This window comes from Nilaparvata lugens, chromosome 1 (genome assembly GCF_014356525.2).
Source record: "Nilaparvata lugens isolate BPH chromosome 1, ASM1435652v1, whole genome shotgun sequence".
Classification (NCBI taxonomy): Eukaryota; Metazoa; Arthropoda; class Insecta; order Hemiptera; family Delphacidae; genus Nilaparvata; species Nilaparvata lugens.
Window position 1 is genome coordinate 96,980,937 of NC_052504.1, and position 19,682 is coordinate 97,000,618.

General features: G+C 35.0%; 1 protein-coding gene across 1 annotated transcript in view; it reads right to left on the reverse strand.

Annotated features, from left to right (window-relative positions):
* LOC111057880 (prolyl 4-hydroxylase subunit alpha-2) overlaps positions 1–19,682 on the reverse strand; it is a 147,529-nt gene that overhangs the window by 43,224 nt on the left and 84,623 nt on the right. The window contains exon 4 of the mRNA XM_039419696.1: positions 14,600–14,748. Within this exon, the coding sequence (XP_039275630.1) occupies positions 14,600–14,748 (149 nt within the window). The remainder of the gene's footprint in view (positions 1–14,599; positions 14,749–19,682) is intronic.

Below are 19,682 nucleotides of genomic sequence, written 5' to 3' on the forward strand. Positions count from 1 at the left end.
AGGGTAGTTCCACCTCGCCGTATATAGTCCAAAGTTCCCTAATGGGAAACCGGACACTAAGGTTATAGTGAGCACAATACTTTAAATTTACACTTTTCACTTCGGAATAAAGTTCATTTTGATGGTAAAAAGTCCAAACATATACAAAACCGAAACAAAAACACAAAACCACTAAGCCAAATTTAGAAAATATTAAATTTAGCCAATAAATTTAGAGCCGAAAATTTTTAGCACGTTACAATTTTGCCATGGCAACCATGTAGTTTTGTTTCACGAGAACTGGTTTCACGCAATCAAAGAAACTGGAGTTTAATGGAACGCAGTGTGTCTTACAACCCTGCTTAATCTTATCAGTCGATTGCGAGCAACTTTCGTTTCACGTTTCCTGAAACTTTTTTCACGAAACAAGTTTCTCCGGTGTGCATTCAGCCTAAGCAGGGAACGTTTCTTTTGTATGCATGAGTAGCCTAATATTAAGATTACTGTGAAGAATTTTTGCGCAATTACCGAGAAATAAGGAAAAATTTTTGCGCAAATCCCCCAAAATATCAGAACACAAAGAATAGGACATGATTCCTGTTCAAAGGTAAAACTGATAATGGCTTACATTTGGCGCAGTACACACCTTATATAACCTGCAGTGATGCACTCTATCAACAAATTACTGAACTTCTTTCACCATGCTCGTGAGTGGCGTGTACTCCATCACTCGATCGCTAATTAAAACGCAATACGCGGAAGTATTTGCAGGTACTGCACTATTAAATTCCATTTCAATATGAACATCTGTCGATGATTTCAAATGACTTGGTTGGTGTGAACAATCTACAACAATCAGCGGTGTTGATTCACAAAACGTTTTAAAATCGATTTCTGTTCCGAGTTCGCTATTGATTGAATGATTATAATACGAGGGTGCGAAATCCAGGAACATCCGGTATAAAACTTCCTTCTTACCTAGCAGATTTTCGTATGGATAATACTCACTATTCAAATATACTTTAACATTGTAAATATTACAGCTGTCAAAATTAGATATTGATTTTTTAATTTTATTCTTTCGATCAATATAATATATTTTGGAGTATCAAAATTCGATGTCGTGCGTACTGACCAAGAATGAACAAGTGAATTTTGCAAATTTGGTAATTCACAAATTTCCCAATGGCGGAAACTTAATTTCAGTGGAGTGTCGGCATCGAGCAGTCTCAAAAATTTCAATCGCACATGATCTTCTAAAGTAATGTAGGGCATCCGCCATTGGAGCTTAGTAATTTTTACACTAACCTCTGTACCGGTTGCAGACTCGACGCAATTGAGGTCTGAGGGCGACCTCAATAATACAAGCTCTTGTTTCAAGTTTAAAATTATTCTTTGAAAATCTTCAAAAAATGGAAGGATTAATTTCAACGGCACACAGAAAGTGAATTTATTATCTGTTAGCTCATATCCTGCTCTGTCAAAACCAGCTAAATGATATGTGTTTTTATCAGATGCGTTCTTCACAAGAATAGCTTTAATTGTAGAAGTTAAACCAATTAATCTTGATTTGGAAATTTGTTGACCTGCTAATTCGTATCGTATTTCATCAAAAAGGTTGCCCACTATGTTACTGCTTAATTTATAGTCTGCCGCAACAGGTGCACCAGCCGCTTCAGTTGTTACCCCACTTTCGTTAATCGCAGGGGTTGCCGGCTTTGTACAGCTCACCGTTCCCTCAATTAATATAAAAGATTTGCAAGGTAGAGTATAAACATCCAGTGAATTTATTCCAATTCGAGCTTCATCAGAGTTCTTTATCTCTTGACCCGAATAAACTGTATGTGTATGAAACTGGAATTTGGTTATGTCATTATAAAACTGAAGCTCTGTCTGTACGTCCAGAATATCACTAATTGCGGCCCCTCCTGACATGTCGCCAATCAACTATAAAACCTAATCTTTCCAAAGTTCTCGCACTTTTAGCTGATAACGCCCTATTATTATGTTGACGCTATCGCGACCTTTTCTCTACTAAGGTCCTGATTATGCGTACACGTACTACGTGTACGCGGGTTGAAAATAAGATATCCCATTACTTTTGTTTTTCACGTATGTGCAGTCTAATTGTAATTGTATCTCCGCGGAAATCAATAAACGATCCGTTCTGGTCTGTTACCTTTACATTAATAGTTTGAATTCGACGTGTATTCAAAGGTACATAAATAATTGGAGAGGGTACTTCATTTATTAAATAACCGCTAGGAACCTTTGGCAAAAATTCGTAGATTATATGTTTTTCTTTTCCATTAGAATAACTGCCACATGCTAAATTACATTCAACAAGAATACCATCAATGCTCGATATGTTAACCAGATGTTTGGAATAATACCATTTATTTGCTTGTAAAACTACATTATCAAAACTAGTATCTTAGCAATCGAATCAGAGCGTGTTAAATCAATAGGCTTATCAGAATAAATTTCAATCTTCATAGTATTTGCATTTGCACGTATAATAAGTCTATTCTTCTTCTCATCATAGTTCAATTTATGCTTTATAGACTTTATAATATCCTCAAGCTCATATGCACCGGTATCCAACAAGATTAACTTATCACCATATTTGAAGCTAGAATTTGTTCCTTTGTTTACATTTGCTATACTATTGTAACTACAAAAATTAATCAGACCAATTTCCCATTCACTATTTTTGTCCAATTCTATAATTTCTTGTAAATGTTCGTAAAGGTTACTTGACTTTGATCTTAACGTTATAACGACCATCTTGAAATGTGTGTTCAACACAAACACTTAATTACAACTGATTTGCAAGAAACAATAACGTGAGATGACCACAAATATCACTATCTAATGGTTGCAGGTGATCCAAATTATAAAATATATTTACTCCATTTTCTTTTTTCCAATATTTGTCCAATTCGTATGGAGGTTGTAAATTTCCAATTGGATCAAAATACCATACATTACTTCCTACCTTCTTATATGCAATCCAGTGTGTCCCCGGTTGGCTGTGCTTGTCCAAATTCACGATCGCATTTTCGTTTTTTAGAATTTTTTTGGGTAATGCATCTAGCATATATATTCCTCTTAAACGAATTTGTAATAAGCTAGCCCAATCCATTAAATCATAGTTACTCAATTCTCCTTCAATATTCATGGTTTTTTCTTGCTCTTCTTTGACCTCTTCCTACCCTTCTTTGTTGTTCTACGTTTCTTAACTTGAGGGAATAAACTCACACCATATGATGATGGTGGGGGTGGGGGTGGAATTAAAAGTCGCCCACCACTAAGTGGGGGGTACGGCTTCAAATAATACCCTTTACCTGCTATATGTTGTTTCAACTGAGCTATAGCCTTGCGTCTAATATCATTAGTATAACCTTTCCTTTTCAAATTCTTCTTCTTCTTCTTTCTCAAAGAACCACCAAAGTAATTTTTAGCTTTCATTACATTCGTAACAAAGTAACTGAGACCTCTCTCGGCTAGGGGAGTTTTCGGATTTTTAAAAATTTCCCACGCTGCGTTCGCTAGAATTCTGTCAGCTTTGGCTCGATTAGAATTATCACTATTAGTGAATATGCTATATCGTGGGCCTTACAAGCCTGGTCAAGTTTGTTTATTCCAGGATCTCCACGTGCTAATCGCTTTTCAAGTTTGGTTCCTGGTCCGCAATACTGGTAGCCAGGTGCTATGGGGATTTCAAAGGGTGTTACATCGATCAATTATTTAAAATAGTTGAAGTAATACCTGTAGCAGCCCCTGCCGCCCCCTTAAGTACTTTCGCGGCCGAGCTTAAGAAGCCTCTCCCTCGTTTTCTTCCACTTTGCTTTCTCTTACATACCACCATTTTCATTACCTTTCAACTCAATGGTTGAACATTAACTAAAGTTAATTAATTAATCATTACACTAACTTAATCTAAAAGAAAAATGGAAATTTTCTATTAATTTGGAATAATACTTTGAATTCATCTATTCAGATCATCTATTTGAAATGCATTTGCAAAATGCATTTCAAATAGCTGATGTGAAAAAGTCAAACACAAAATAATATTGATAAGAATGAATGGAATACCAATCCAGCCATGTGTACGATGCATTCATTCATACAAGACCTTGCAAGGTCGCGAATGAATGAAATGCATCACACCAGATGTGGCAAGCCAACGCCCTCACTTCACAACAAGGAAGGCAGAGCATTGAGTTCTCTACACGTACTAGCTGCCGAGGAGGCCTATCACAATTGGCGAGCACTGCATACTCCACAGAGGTTTAGCTCGACGCTAACATTATTGATTGTAAGTAAAAATTTTTGTTACATTCTCATATTTTTGTGAAATAACACTAAATTGATTTTTATAATATATATTTGGTTACAGTTATTAAATATTTCATTGTTTTTCACAGCATTTTCTCACCTCACTACTCGGTCTCATAAGCAGTTGTGCTCTCGTGAGGGAAACTTACCTGCATCGAGAAAATCATAGCCGAGGAGCTAAGCTGGAACAATACCTGAACCGAGTCGAGGAGCTGAGAGAAGCATATCCGATTATTTCATTTCGTCAAATCAACACATGTAAGTTCATTTTTACTTAAATTTTCCTCTTCTCCGAGGACAATATTGTTCTCCATGTTAGATCCTTCAACAAGGAAGTAAGAGGAGCTCATTTTTCAAACATGAATCTTATCTTGACAGTGTTTTCTATCATCAATGAGATAACGCATTTTAATATTTAACCAACCAGTAGCAAAGTTGATGCATTTCATTTATTTACAATATTGCACACATACTTGATTTTGATCTTTCTTTGTCAATCTTGTTCTAAGCCTGTTTCATCTGAAGAATCTCGTAAAAAATTCCAGATAAGTTTATTTAATTGTTCTTTTGTTAAATGAGCATTGTTTTCTATTATAACCTTCTTAATTCTATTGATAGACTGTGTAATTATTGCACACACACATGAGCCTGGGATATCGCCATTCCCCCAGAATTTATCATATGATGTACCATATAAATCACAAACTGAAATATGATTATAGTTATCACTATGCCAAACTCCTAATTTTTCATAATCTCTCACAAAAGTTAAATATTGTAGATTTGTCCATCCTTTTTCTGCTAACTGGTCCAATATATCTAGGTGCATGTCCAAGAGTTCACTTAATTTATATTGATATCTCATTTTTTCTAAAGGAACAGAATGGTATTCACTTAATTGATTAAAATGTCTATCTATAATGAATTGAACGCACAAATCTGAAGACTTTAACTCAGACTCCACTGATCCCACACCAAACACATTATCCATCTCAGTACAGTAGCTTGATGTTGTATCAGCAAAGACAAGATCACTACTAACAGATTAGCTTGCTCTAGCTTATTATTATTATTATTATGAAAAGCACACTCTAGCGATAATTTATTGTACTTTATAGTACTCTACTTATATATATTTGGTTACAGTTATTAAATATTTCATTGTTTTCACAGCATTTTCTCACCTCTCAACTCGAGGAGTCAAAGGCAGTATCTACACCTGAGAGGAATCAATCATACCATAGGCCGCTATCTACACCTGTACCATAGACCGCTATCTACACCTGTAGCATAGGCCACTATCTACACCTCTACACTCGAGGAGATTCACGCAGCATCAACCAGTACATGTAAGTACATTTTTACTTCGATTTTATCCTCTGAGGAGGAAAATTATGCTCCAAGCACAGTTTTTCTCCTCCAAGCACAGTTTTTCTCCTCCGAGCACAGTGTTTGTCCTCGGAGGATAAAAAACCTTCTACATTATACTGCATGCTTGTGATTTTTTCGCTTCATCTGTATGATGAGCTTCTTCTTCTTCTTCTTTTTTCTTACACTCATCAGCATATAAACAAAACGGTAAATGCATTACTTTTTCAAATGGTTCAACGATAATATATTTACAAAACACACATTGTAGATAGTGATAGTTATGTAAGAAATAACCATTTCTTGCAAAATAGTCTGCTCTATCAGTTAATGGTTTGCAAATGTAACAATGTAGATGGTGTGGAGGTAGTTTTTCAAAGTACTCTCCTTGTACAGATAAATCTTCTGGCATATTAGTAAATGATAAATATCTTTCTTCATATAATCGTAGAATATTATTATCGTAATTCTCATCTTCAATTGTTATATTTCCTTTCCTTCTACAGTTCGGGCTAAACTTTGCATGTTCGTTGGCTACAACATCATTTTGATCCCAATCTCCTATACAAACTGAACAAAATACGCAGCGCACAATATCCGGTTCACTTGCGAATACAAAACCGTCTTTCGCCATATTTTCTGCCGACAAATTCTGACTAGTTTTTGTCCATTTTTTATCGAATGTTAATAATCTCAATCTTTCATGTAACATTATCTGTCCTTGTGATAACATCGTGAATGCCAATTCACAACTGATTGTGAATTACATTCCTTTACACATACTATTAATTGCCTATGCCATCCTGATCATTATTCTTTTGTTTTTTCAGTATCATGCCGAGGGAACGCAGACTTCGTGGGATCAATTCAAGCGCAGTTCGCCATCGCATCAGTTTTGAGGACGAGGATATTGACATTGAGAGTGTGCTTGAGAGGACGAAAACTCGAGTTTTCGAGATAATTAGGGAGCATGCGGCACGGTATGATGCAAATGTAAAGTGGTACATAGTGCTTAACGTTTTATTGTATAAATTAGTGGTGCTGGATGACAAGGTTGATGAGTCTGTTTCATCTCTAATAAATCTACATAGTTACTCCAACATAGCGCTAAACGTGCTTGAGAACTATGAAGATTTTAATGAGCATTTTTTCTTGGCTGTGAGAAAAATCCTCTCATCTTTCGAAAATTTCGTAAGACATGGGAGCGGATGGGTGCTAAAGAAAATTGAATCACTGGATGTGAACGTGATTAAATTTAATCCTATATACACATCCAGTTACATTCAAACACCCCAGTTTTTGAAAAACAAAAAATGTATTATAAATGTCAAAAATCTTTCTGAAGAAAAATGTTTTTTGTGGTCGGTCCTCGCATATTTCCATCAGAAACCAAATAGAGCGAACTTGACTGTAAAGTATTTGAGCAAGTTTGCTCACAGACTCAATATGCGAGGTGTAAATTTCCCGGTGACGACACGCGATATTAAGAAATTCGAAATACTCAATCCGGATATTGCAATTCACGTCATCGCGTATGACAACAAAAAGTTTTTCCCCTACCGTACAAGCATTTTCCGCACGCGTAAACACCAAATTAATCTTTTAATGTTGAAAGGCGATGCAGGAAAAACTCATTTCTGTTTAGTAAATACCGCGAACGGGAAAAACGGGCTATCGCGTCTTCTCTCCCACCTTTCAAAATGCCACGGTCAAGTACATGTTTGTAATTTTTGTTTTCACCGGTTCACATCAAACAAATCTATAAATTGTGACGGGAAAGCAAATTTGTTGAAACATGTGGAACTTTGTTCCAAGTTTGAATCTCAGCGCGTTTCATATCCTAAACGCGGAGAGACAATTAAATTCAAGAAACTAGGCGCGACGTTAAAGAAAAAGTACACTATTTACGCGGATTTAGAAACATACGTTGTGAATATTAATGATGATGATGATGATGATGATTCCGATTCCGATGAAATTACTCGTAGTTACACAAAGAAAACGGCGCAGCATATTCCTTGCGGGTATTGTTTCGTTGTTATAGATGTAAACGGAGAAATCGCCTACGGACCTGTACTCCATAGATCGAGTAGTTTAGACGAAAAAATCATGGAGAAATTTCTTCAGGAAATTACAGATCTTGGCGAAATTTTGTATGAGGATATGAAACGTGAAATTCCGATGCAACATTTGTCCGAAAGTGAAGAGCGCGAATTTCAAAATTCAGTAAACTGCGGGCTTTGTGCTGAACCGTTCTCAGAAACCGATATTAAATGTCGTCACCATGCACATGAAACCGGTAATTACCTATGTGCAGCACATGTTTCTTGCAATTTAACAGCTCGTACTCCGGAGTACATTTCGTGTTATTTCCATAATTTCTCCGGTTTTGATTCGCATTTTATTCTGAAAGCGCTCGGTAAATGTAAAAAAGAAATATCCTGCATCGCAAATACGTCAGAGAGATTTTTGACACTTTCAGTAGGCAAAATTAAATTTCTAGATTCCTACAAGTTTATGTCTGAATCCTTGGAAGTATTGGTGCGTAATTTGGTAGAAAGTACAGACATGGAAAAGAAGTTCGAACGATTATTTTCGGTGTTTCATGATCCACCTCGCGAACACAGACAGCTCTTGTTGAAAAAAGGAGTATATCCCTACTCGTACATGAGCTGTCCCGAAAAATTCGCGGAAACATCGCTCCCTCCCATTGAATGTTTTCATAACGACTTAACTGATACACCTCTGTCTCGCGAAGAATATGAGCATGCGCAAAGAGTGTTCTCAACATTCAAGCTGAAAAATCTGGGTGAATATCACGATTTTTATTTATGTTTGGACGTAATGCTATTAGCAACAGTATTTGAATCTATGAGGTCTACGCTTTTTTCCTCATACGGGCTTGATGTTACTCATTTTCTTTCCCTCGCGGACTTCACCTGGAATTGCATGTTGAAGTACACTAAAGTCGAATTGCAATTACTTACAGATCCGGACATGCATCTCATGTTCGAAGCGGGAATGAGGGGTGGGGTCTCATTTATCGGTAAACGTTATTGTGAGGCGAATAATAAACATCTACCTGAGACATACGATCCCTCAAAACCGTCTAATTATCTCCTTTACGTGGATGCTAATTCTCTTTACGCGGATGCTATGAGCAGACCCCTCCCTTTTGGGAATTTCAAATTCCTCACAGAGGAAGAAATTTCCAAACTTGATTTCGCGAATTTGGACAGCAATTCAGGAACTGGTTACATAATTGAATGTGATCTCGAGTACCCGAAAGATTTACACGATAAGCATGCCAGCTTCCCTCTCGCGCCGCTACACTTAACTCCACCGCGGGAATTGCTGTCCGAGTATCAGACAAATGAGAACGGTCAGGGAGTGACCAGAAAACTCATGAACACACTTTTTAACCGTGAAAAGTACATTGTACACTATGTCAATTTAAAACTCTACCTTCAGCTCGGTTTGAAATTATTGAAAGTGCATCGCGTCATTAGTTTTTCCCAATCTCCCTGGCTGAAAAGCTACATCGACTTCAATATCCGGAATAGACAGAACGCGAAAAATAAATTTGAGGTATCTTTCTTTAAGGCCTGTTGTAATCTTTGTTTTGGTAAGACTATACAATCAGTTCGGAAACACATTAATGTTAAAATTATTACAGACGAAAAACGATTAGACAAGTACATTTCAAATCCGTTATGCAAACGCTGGCAAATAATTAGTCCGGACGTGATCGCGGTTTTCTCTCGCAAGTTGGAACTTAAAATGAACAAACCTGTCTATTCCGGCTTTTCCGTACTGGAGTTGAGTAAATTCCATATGTACGATTTTTTCTATTGCAAGTTGCAAAAAATCGTACCCTGGAACCGCGTAGAACTCTGTATGACCGATACCGACAGTTTTCTTCTAAACCTAAAAGTCGAAGATGTGTATCAGTTGATTAGAGAAAATTTGACCCTTTTCGATACTTCTAACTATCCACCTGCCCACCCTTGCTTTTCCATGGAGAGAAATAAAGTTGTAGGTAAGTTTAAGGATGAAACGGGCTCAAGGCCGATCTCTAAATTTATAGGTCTTAGATCGAAACTTTACAGCTTTTTAGTTGGTAATGAGAATGATGACGAGGTTGAAAATAAATGCGTAGCAAAAGGTGTAAAGTCAGCGGTTAAATGTAGAAAACTTAATTTTAATTTGTATAAGAAATCATTGTTTGAACGTAGTGTACATGTAGAAAAATTTAGTATGTTAAGATCCTATAACCATAGTATGTTTCAGGTCGAATGTGCAAAAATTTGTCTGAGTCCTTATGACGATAAAAGATACATTGCAGAAGATGGTCTGAATACTCTGCCTTTCGGTCATTATAGTCTCAACACTTCAACTGATTGATCAGTATGTGCCGTGACAATCATCCAACACCACTAATTTGATTTGTCTGTTGTAAATATCATGAATATTATTAGATCTAAGCTAGCTTTAGAGCTTCATAGCGTGCCGCGTGTGAACTATCCCACTCGCAAGTATGAACTGAAAAGTGAAAAAGATCTCCTTCAAGCAGACCTTATTGAAATGATAAGTTTATCACGTTTTAATAAGGGTTATAAATATATCTTAGTTGTTATTAATTGTTTTACAAAATTTGCATATTGTGTACCATTAAAAGACAAGACAAGTCAATCTGTATTTAACGCTCTCCAACCAATTATTTCTAAAAATAAGGGCATTAAGCTGTTCAAACAGATCAGGGAACAGAATTCTTCAATTCAAAAGTTAAAGCATTATTAGATAAATATAGTATTAAACATTACCATGTTTTTAGTGACAAAAAAGCATCTATAGTTGAAAGGTTTAATAGAACACTTAAAGCAAAAATTTATAGATATTTAACTGAGCACGGAACAAAAAACTGGTTAACCAATCTAGACAGTTTAGTTCAAAATTATAATGCTACAGTGCACAGTTCAATTAGAATGAAACCTAAAGATGTTCGTAGGAAAGATCGTACACATGTTTTATCGTCATTGAATTCTGCATTCAATAGACGATATAAATTGAAAAATTCAAAACCAAAATTTAAGCTAGGCGATATCGTGCGAATCTCGAAGAAACGATTATTTTTCGATAAATCTTATAACATAAACTGGAGCGCAGAGTATTTTGTGATTCATTCTATATTTCCTTCCAAACCTATAACCTACTCACTGAGAGATCTAAACGGTGAAGTAATTAGTGGGCGGTTTTATGCAGAAGAAATTAAAAAAACGCAATTAAACGAAACGGAGAGACAAGTGTATTTGATTGAAAAAATATTAAAACGTGATAAAAAAGGATTGTTAGTGAAATGGATTGGATTTTCTAAACCTAGCTATATTAGTAAAGATCAATTATTAGATGAAAAATAATCTTTTGTACTCAATTGTAAATAACATGTACATTTATTGTAAATAATCTATCGAAGATTTATTGTAAATATCATGATGTACATTTGTTGAAAATATATTAGAAGTATTATTGTCATCATCAAACATTGGTTCTCATTTCGTAATATAAGAATCTTTTGAACATCCATAATCTGTCTGATGATGTGGAGAGGAGGTGGAGAGTGTTGCTCTGCATTCCAATCTCTGGGAAACGCCTCTCTCACACAAGTAGCGTCATCATGACCTCGGTCATTGTTCTAACTATTGTAAAAATTTTCAGTGGCTTATCAGATCACGTCTGTACGTTTGTAATCATGAGCCAATTACCAATTGTTAACTTTGATAAACGAACGGATGAATTCAATAGGAAATCTCTTTCGCCATTAATTGAACCTATAATTGAATTGGGAAAAACCAAATCTACATTGCATTCTAATCATGATTTTACACCTAAAAAGGAAGAAGTAAAAGAGGAACAAGAGAGTATGGAAATTGATAATGAAGATGATGATGATGATGAGTATGAAGATGAGGAAGAGGGAGAGGAGGATGGTGATGATGATGATGATGATGATGATGATGGGAGTTCACTTGGTGCTAGCAGAATCAATGATTTGTTGAGCAAATACCTAACAGTGTTTCATAACGAAAAGTTGAATAATTCAATTACTTATGGAGTTTCATACAAACATCAAAGTGAAAAGTATTATATCGGTGATATACAGGTAATATTTGATAATGGATATATAGATGTTGATAAAGAAAGAATTCAATTAACTCGCGGATTACTCGAATTATTATTCAAAGCGAGACCAAACAGAAATCTTTATAATAATGATGACCTTGACAAGTACAAACGTATCTTATTACTTACTGGCGTACATTTAGATCGAAGAGGCTATGTTAAACGTAATCATGGAATTAAATCGCAATTGATTCAGAAATTATTTCCCAGTAAAAAACTTGTTAAAAAGAAGGGACAAGGTTTGTTGAATTTTGCAAAAAATATTTCTCATGAAAGAAATTACCAATACTTTGATAGTTTTGATGAACTAGTGGAAAGATTAATTTACTCTATTCCTCAAAAGCTTCTGGGAATTCTGCTCATGATGTTGAGATTTCATCTATACTAGAAGAGCTCAGAGAAGCAAAACTAATTATTTAGTGTCACGATGACCTTGCATCGATTCGGACGGATTGAAACACCTACTGCTACCGCTTCAACTGCTGAGGTTTCCTGTAATATTGATGTCATAACACAGACTATAATTGATTCAATAAATCAGCAGGGAATCAGTGAAGCTGTTAAAAGTTCATTACAGAATTTTAGTGCAAATATTGATAAAGTTATCATAGAGAGAACACAAACTCTACAGAGTGCATTAGGAGAAGTGAAAAATTTATCAGATACCTTTTCAACCCAGTTGGTTAGTATTGACAAAAATAAGGTTGATAATCTTATTTGGACGAAAAATTGAAAGCCATTTCTGATAAAATTAAAAATTTAGAGATCTTGGACAGAAACTATCTTAACACTAAACTGAAACAGCTTAGTACAGAAATTTTTACTAAAGTAAATGAAACACAACCGTCAGTAATTGATAATAAATATTTAGATACTGTTTTGGAGAAATTGACTAGTAAAAATATAACTAAGGAAGAATTTGAAAAAAGATTATCTGGAATGGCAGACGCAATAAAAGCTACTATTTTTGATGGGATTAAACAATTCGTTACAAAGGATGCTGTTAATGGTCTGATTAAACAAATTAATGAGCAATATGCACAAAAAACTGATTTAAAAGATTTTATTAAGAAAGATGAATTGGATCTTGCTGTTAAAAAGGTTAATGATGAACTAACAACCTTGATTACAAATTCTGAAAAAGATACTGTGATGAGACTGCAATGTTCACCCGCTTTTATAGATTATTTAAAATTATTCATTCACAAAATGGCCTACGATATTGTAAGGAATTACGCAAAAGTTAGTTTTAATATGAATTGGATAGAGGCTAAACAACATAATTTGACTGAGGAACAGGTGGGAGATTTGATTACATCGAAAATGGGTCTTGGTCAATATGCTGGGTTTGTATTAGCCCCAAAAGAAAATCTATAACGAGCGGTAACAATTTAATTGTAAGCATAGCTGGCGAGGGAAAGCAGAGCTGGCGAGGGAAAGCAGACTTCGTAGCATCCAATTCAACTGCTAGTAGTAGCGAACGGTCGATCATAGTGGAGAACGGAATGAATTCTCTATTCTCTCTTTACTCCTCATTCGTAAAATGCTGTGCTCCGCTACGCGGAAAGAGGCATATGCTCGTATACGGATGACGAAGTAAAGGAGAGCAAACTCAACACACATGGCTTTTGCAGCAGAGGAAAAGCAGCAACGCGCGAGGAGGCTCGAATTGGGTGCATACCAGTCTGCTACTTGTGTGAGAGAGAAACACATAGGAGCGCATCACCATTTCTCTCTCTCTCTATAACCTTGGCACGAGCGATGGATTTCACTACGTAACATCACATTAGATAAGGAAAGTATAGCACGCGTCGAATTGCAGCAACAGAAGGTGTCATTTGCTTTGAAACGTTCGAACTGATAAGACGATAAAATGAGTGCTTATTTCGATTGCGCAAGCTTTAATGAATTTTCAATTGATGCAGACCCGCAAGCAAATTGGGGTTTTGACCATTTGGCTTACGATTGGTTTACTGTAACCAATGTCACATTTCCTGATAGTGGTGAATTTGCATACACATAATTGATATTGATAGTGAAGGAGACTTTAAAGAGGTTATCAACTTGCCCAATGAGTATTCTCTAGTCTTAAACAAGCATAAACTTAAAAGTTTTCTTTCACGCTCGTGGGAACTTAATGTCAGTGGAAATCGAATTTTCCTAAGAGAACTGCACCGATATTGATGATGTTGATTTGAGCACACCAAGTGATAAAGGTCTGTGAATATCTATAAATATTTTTGGAATGCTTGTTCGTACTAAATTTACTAATAGATATTCTCGGAGAGCACACTTGACCAAAAAAAGCAGAGGGGGATTTGCGCAAAAATTTTTCCTTATTTCTCGGTAATTGCGCAAAAATTCTTCGCAGTAATCTTAATATTAGGCTACTTGCATGCGCGAGTGAAACGGATTGCATGAAACAAGTTTCATGAAAGAGGGCTTCACGAAATGCGTTTCTCCGGTGTACATCCCGCCTACTGTCAGATTTAACAGAAGCCAGATAACCTTTGAGCTAATTGTGTGAGAGTAAGCGAGTGTATGTTATTTTAATAGAATCATTAACATTTAACATTGACCATAGAAACTTGTGCTGCAAGTTTAGGTTTCAACGGACTATAGTAACGCTTATATTTAGTCAGCTAGAAGCTCAAGTCTCAACTTATTTTATTTTGAATGTAATTGAACTCATTAAACACGTATTAATTAGTAATGATTAAGGACAAAGTACCTTGAGCAAAGTCGAGCATAAGTGATTCAGTCTGTTTCCAGTCGTTGGTGAGACGTTTGACTAGCAGATAGGCGTTGATTGGGTTGGACAGGTAGGCGCTCACATCCACACTGGCCTCATCATGTTCTTTGCTGTATTCGGCTGCACGTCTGAAACATTTGTATGAAACAACTTATTACTAGTAGTTCTGTGAACAGTAGACCTCGCGCAGTTATAAACCACAGCCTCCTCTTATACTGTCCATCAGAGTAAAGCCTGTCTGTATGTCGTGTAGGCGAGATATTATATACTATTAAACGAGCAACTTCTGTTTATATGTTTAGATGTTTATATGTTTAGATGTTTATATGTTTGTATTTAACCGGATCTCGAAAACGGCTCTAACGATTCTCACGAAATTCAGAACATATTAGGTTTATAACATAAGATTCGATTGCACTAGGTCTCATCCCTGAGAAAACTGGCTGAAGGACATTAAAAGGATAATTATTATTCATCCTATAAATTATATTCACTGTATGCTGGTTGGTTAATTCAAATAGCGGTACACAAATCAGCTGGATGATCAAATATGTTACTGCTACGCATAGTAGCTTCTTGATGCTGCTTGAAGTGTTAAATCGACCCATTCTTTCCAGTCCTCACTTCAGTAATATCCTATACTATTAATCGAGCAACTTCTGTTTATATGTTTAGATGTTTAGATAATTGGATTTTTAAATGTCTATATGTTTATGTATTTCACCGGATCTCGAAAACGGCTCTAACGATTCTCACGAAATTCAGAACATAGTAGGTCTATAATATAAAGATTCAATTGCACTAGGTCTCATCCCTGAGGAAACTCGCTGAAGGACATTAAAAGGATAATTATTATTCATCCTTGGAAAAACATCTGATAATAATTATTTCATCGTCTGTTGGTGATGGAAGTGAGTGAGCGAGTTCATGTGTGTTGGACTGTGTCAAAATTATGACTCAGCTGTTGAACTTTTGTAATCATTCAATCAGGTACTTTTAGTGCCGGTTGCAAAAAATCCGGGTTATTTTCAATCCTGATTAGTTCCAGTAGATCCATTTTTTTCGTAGATCCACGAAATTCAGAACATAGTAGGTCTATAATATAAAGATTCAATTGCACTAGGTCTCATCCCTGAGAAAACTGGCTGAAGGACATTAAAAGGATAATTATTATTCATCCTTGGAAAAACATCTGATAATAATTATTTCATCGTCTGTTGGTGATGGAAGTGAGTGAGCGAGTTCATGTGTGTGGGACTGTGTCAAAATTATGACTCAGCTGTTGAACTTTTGTAATCATTCAATCAGGTACTTTTAGTGCCGGTTGCAAAAAAGCCGGGTTATTTTCAATCCTGATTAGTTCCAGTAGATCCATTTTTTTGGAATGGTCTTCTCTGATTCGGTTCACGTGGAGTTAATTAGGATTAAAATTTAACCGGCTTTTGTACAACTGGGCCTTTGTGAGGAAAATTTTTGCATTCCTCTGGGAATTAAACTCAGTTTAATGTTATTAGATGGAATATTTCTGTATGAATGTTATTATAATTTCTTCTTTCGTAATAAATTTGTTATGCTTTTGTACTACAGAGCGAAGCTCGGTCCCCGATATTCGGTGTGAAAACGGCTAATGGCTGTTGAGGTTTAGCATAAAAAATGCTAACATCAAAAGCTAATCTCCTTCAAGACTGGCAACAGGACAGCCCGAGTTCAAAGCAGAGAAATATTGAGAGACAATACTATGTTGTTTCAGTTATTAATTGCATGCAATCAAAAGTCAATTTAATAGTGCATAAAAATTGCATTCAATGAGGCAAGTTAAATTGAGATATTGAATTGCATGCGTCATGGCATGCAGTTTATAATCCACTCGATAGCTGATTTATGATGAATAATTCTGTAGTCTGATTTTTACTTTAATATTGGCGTATGGAGGAGGCTCCTTTTCCTTTTATATTATCCTTGAAATTCAAAATTTCCAAAAACCTTGTATATTCGTCGACGCGCAATTTAAAAAGGAACATACCTGTCAAATTTCATGAAAATCTATTGCTGCGTTTCGCCGTAAATGCGCAACATATAAACATTCAAACATGAAGAGAAATACAAAACCGTCGACTTGAATCTTGAACCTCACTTCGCTCGGTCAATTATAAAACATAAACAGTGAAGCAGAGATTAAGGCTGTGCAAAAGCTAAAAATAAACTTTTTACTCGTGATATTTTTCAAAGTTTTTTGATTTGTATATCATCAAGCTATGAAAATGAAAAAGTTTTCTCAGGAAAACATTTTTTCATGATCAATTCTTTTTGAGATATGAGCGCCTAAAGTTTAAATTTTTGGGACAGAACATTTCAAATTCGGTAAGCGATAAATCCATGAGATTTAGAGGATTGATTCTTCATGGTATTGTTGATCTGGTAAAACAAAAATTTTCTGAAAATATAAATTTTTTAAGATAGTTATTCAATTTACTAAAAATAACCAAAAATAACTCAACTAAAAGTTATTTTTGGTAATTTTTAGTAAATTGAATAACTTTCTCAAAAATTGATATTTTCAGAAAATTCTTGTCCTACTAGATCAACAATACCATGAAGAATCCATCCTCTAAATCTCATGGATTTATATCTTACGGAATTTGAAATGTTCTGTCCCAAAAATTCAAACTTCAGTCGCTCGCTCATATCTCAAAAAGTAATGATCGGAAAAAAATGTTTTCCTGGGAAAACTTTTTCATTTTGAAAAAGCTTGATGATAATATACAAATCGAAAAATATCACCAGTAGAAAGTTTATTTTTAGCCTTTGCACAGCCTTAAACGACAGGCCACTATAGTCATTTTTGTCGAGCTAGAAGATAGGCCCATTTTTTGACACAGTTTTAATGGTTGCTAAGCCAAACATGGATACCAACTGACTATTTTTGTGACACTGACTATCTGTAATCGCCTGTCTTCGACAACGACAAAGATAACATTAGATTATAAAGACATGGTGCCTGTTGCACAAAATCCTGTTAGGAGAAAAATAATATGGAAATAAGAGTTCCGTTTCGAGACAAAAATGAATGACTAATAATCATGTCAAAGCCATGAATGAATCTAAATAGATTGAAGTGGAATTTTTCACGTTTGCTATGCTAATATGCGTCTTAATTGAAGCATTTTGATTTCAGCCCAGGTGCGAAATCACAATTAGGTACGCATCATGTTTATTCCATTCACAAAATTAGTCCTGTAATGAGTGTGATTGATTGTCGCACCTGTTCCTAGCATTGAGCCTTTTATTGTCTTTGTGGATCAAATTGAATGAGGGAACGGATCAGATGTCAGTATGTTTCATGTCAATTTTGAATTTTTGCAATGAATTGTCACACAAACATTATCATCTACTAACCATATTAAGGCTGTGCAAAGGCTTAAAATAAACTTTCTACTAGTGATATTTTTCATAGTTTTTCTATTTGTATACTATCCAGCTATCAAAATTAAAAAAGATCATTAGTTTTTGAGATATAAGCACCTAAAGTTTGAATTTTTGGGACAGAAAATTTCAAATTCGGTAAGAGATAAATCAATGAAATTTATAGGATAGAGTCTTTATGATATTGTTGATCTAGTAAAACCAAAATTTTCTGGAAATATCAATTTTTGAGAAAGCTATTCAATTTACCAAAAATAACTCAACTAAAAGTTTTTTTTGGTAATTTTTATTAAATTGAATAACTTTCTCAAAAAATTATATTTTTAGAAACTTTTTGTCTTATTAGATCAACAATACCATGAATGTGATCCTCTAGATCTCATGGATTTATCTCTTACCGAATTAGAAATGTTCTGTCCCAAAAATTTAAACTTTAGGCGCACATGTCTCAGAAAGTAATGATCGAAAAAAATGATTTCATGAGAAAACTTTTTAATTTTGATAGCTTGATAGTATACAAATCGAAAAACTTTGAAAAATATGACCAGTAGAAAGAAAGTTTATTTTTAGCCTTTGCACAGCCTTAAGCAATAAATTATATTTTTCAATAACCTCATAATGAATTTACATATTTAAGATGAAAATATTTTGTTAATTAATTACTAATTCTACATTGTTAAAAGACGATCTGGCAACAGAACAAAGCGAGAAAGAGATAGCGCTATCTGCTTTGTTGAATAATAGACAAGGATAGCAATAGCATTGCTAATCAAACACTGCCATTATAACGTGGACCTCGCTATACTATCCATATTCATGCTAAACTTATGTGGAAGAATACCTATGTAACTTGGAATACGGCTACTGATATGTACTGTATAAAAGTACATTGATTAGAATAAAGTGCATTTGAATTTAAATTCATCGGAATTCAACAAAAATTATAAACATATATTTGATTGAAATAAAATATATTTTGTATTCAAGACTAGCAGGTAACCCGTGCTCCACAAGGATCTAATTAAAAACTTGACAAACTGAAAACTTGACCTACTGAAATCTTGAAGAATTTGAAATAGGTCTATAACGATCCTCGGTAAATTGAGAATCTATATGCAAAATTTCAAGTTGATTAGTCCAGTAGTTCAGATGTGATGATGCGTCATTTGTGAGTTTCCTATACCGTACGTGTATAAGCCAATTCTTTTCCAGATTATACAGAGTGTTCACGAATTCCCTACCATACTCTGGGGCATTGTTCCTGGGTGAAAAAACATATTTTAATTGTCCGGAAGTCTTCAGTTACTCACACAGCGGCCATTTTGTTTTTTTCACTTATTATTCTTTTTCTAAAATAATGGTTAAACATACGAAATTGAAACTTTGCACAATCATTTATAACAACTACCTAGACAAAGCTGCAAAAAATATGAGTTTTTCAAATTCATAAAACGAATGGCGGCCATTTGAAACTTTGTTTCTTAAATAACTCAGAAAAGAAACCGTTGGTTTTACAAAAACTTTACAAGAATAACTTTTTTTTAGTAATTGCCTATTGATTGGTACCAGATTTTCTAAGATTGCAAAAATATTAACTGAGATATGGCAGCTTTAGTTGTTGGTGACCCACCTTTAGAGG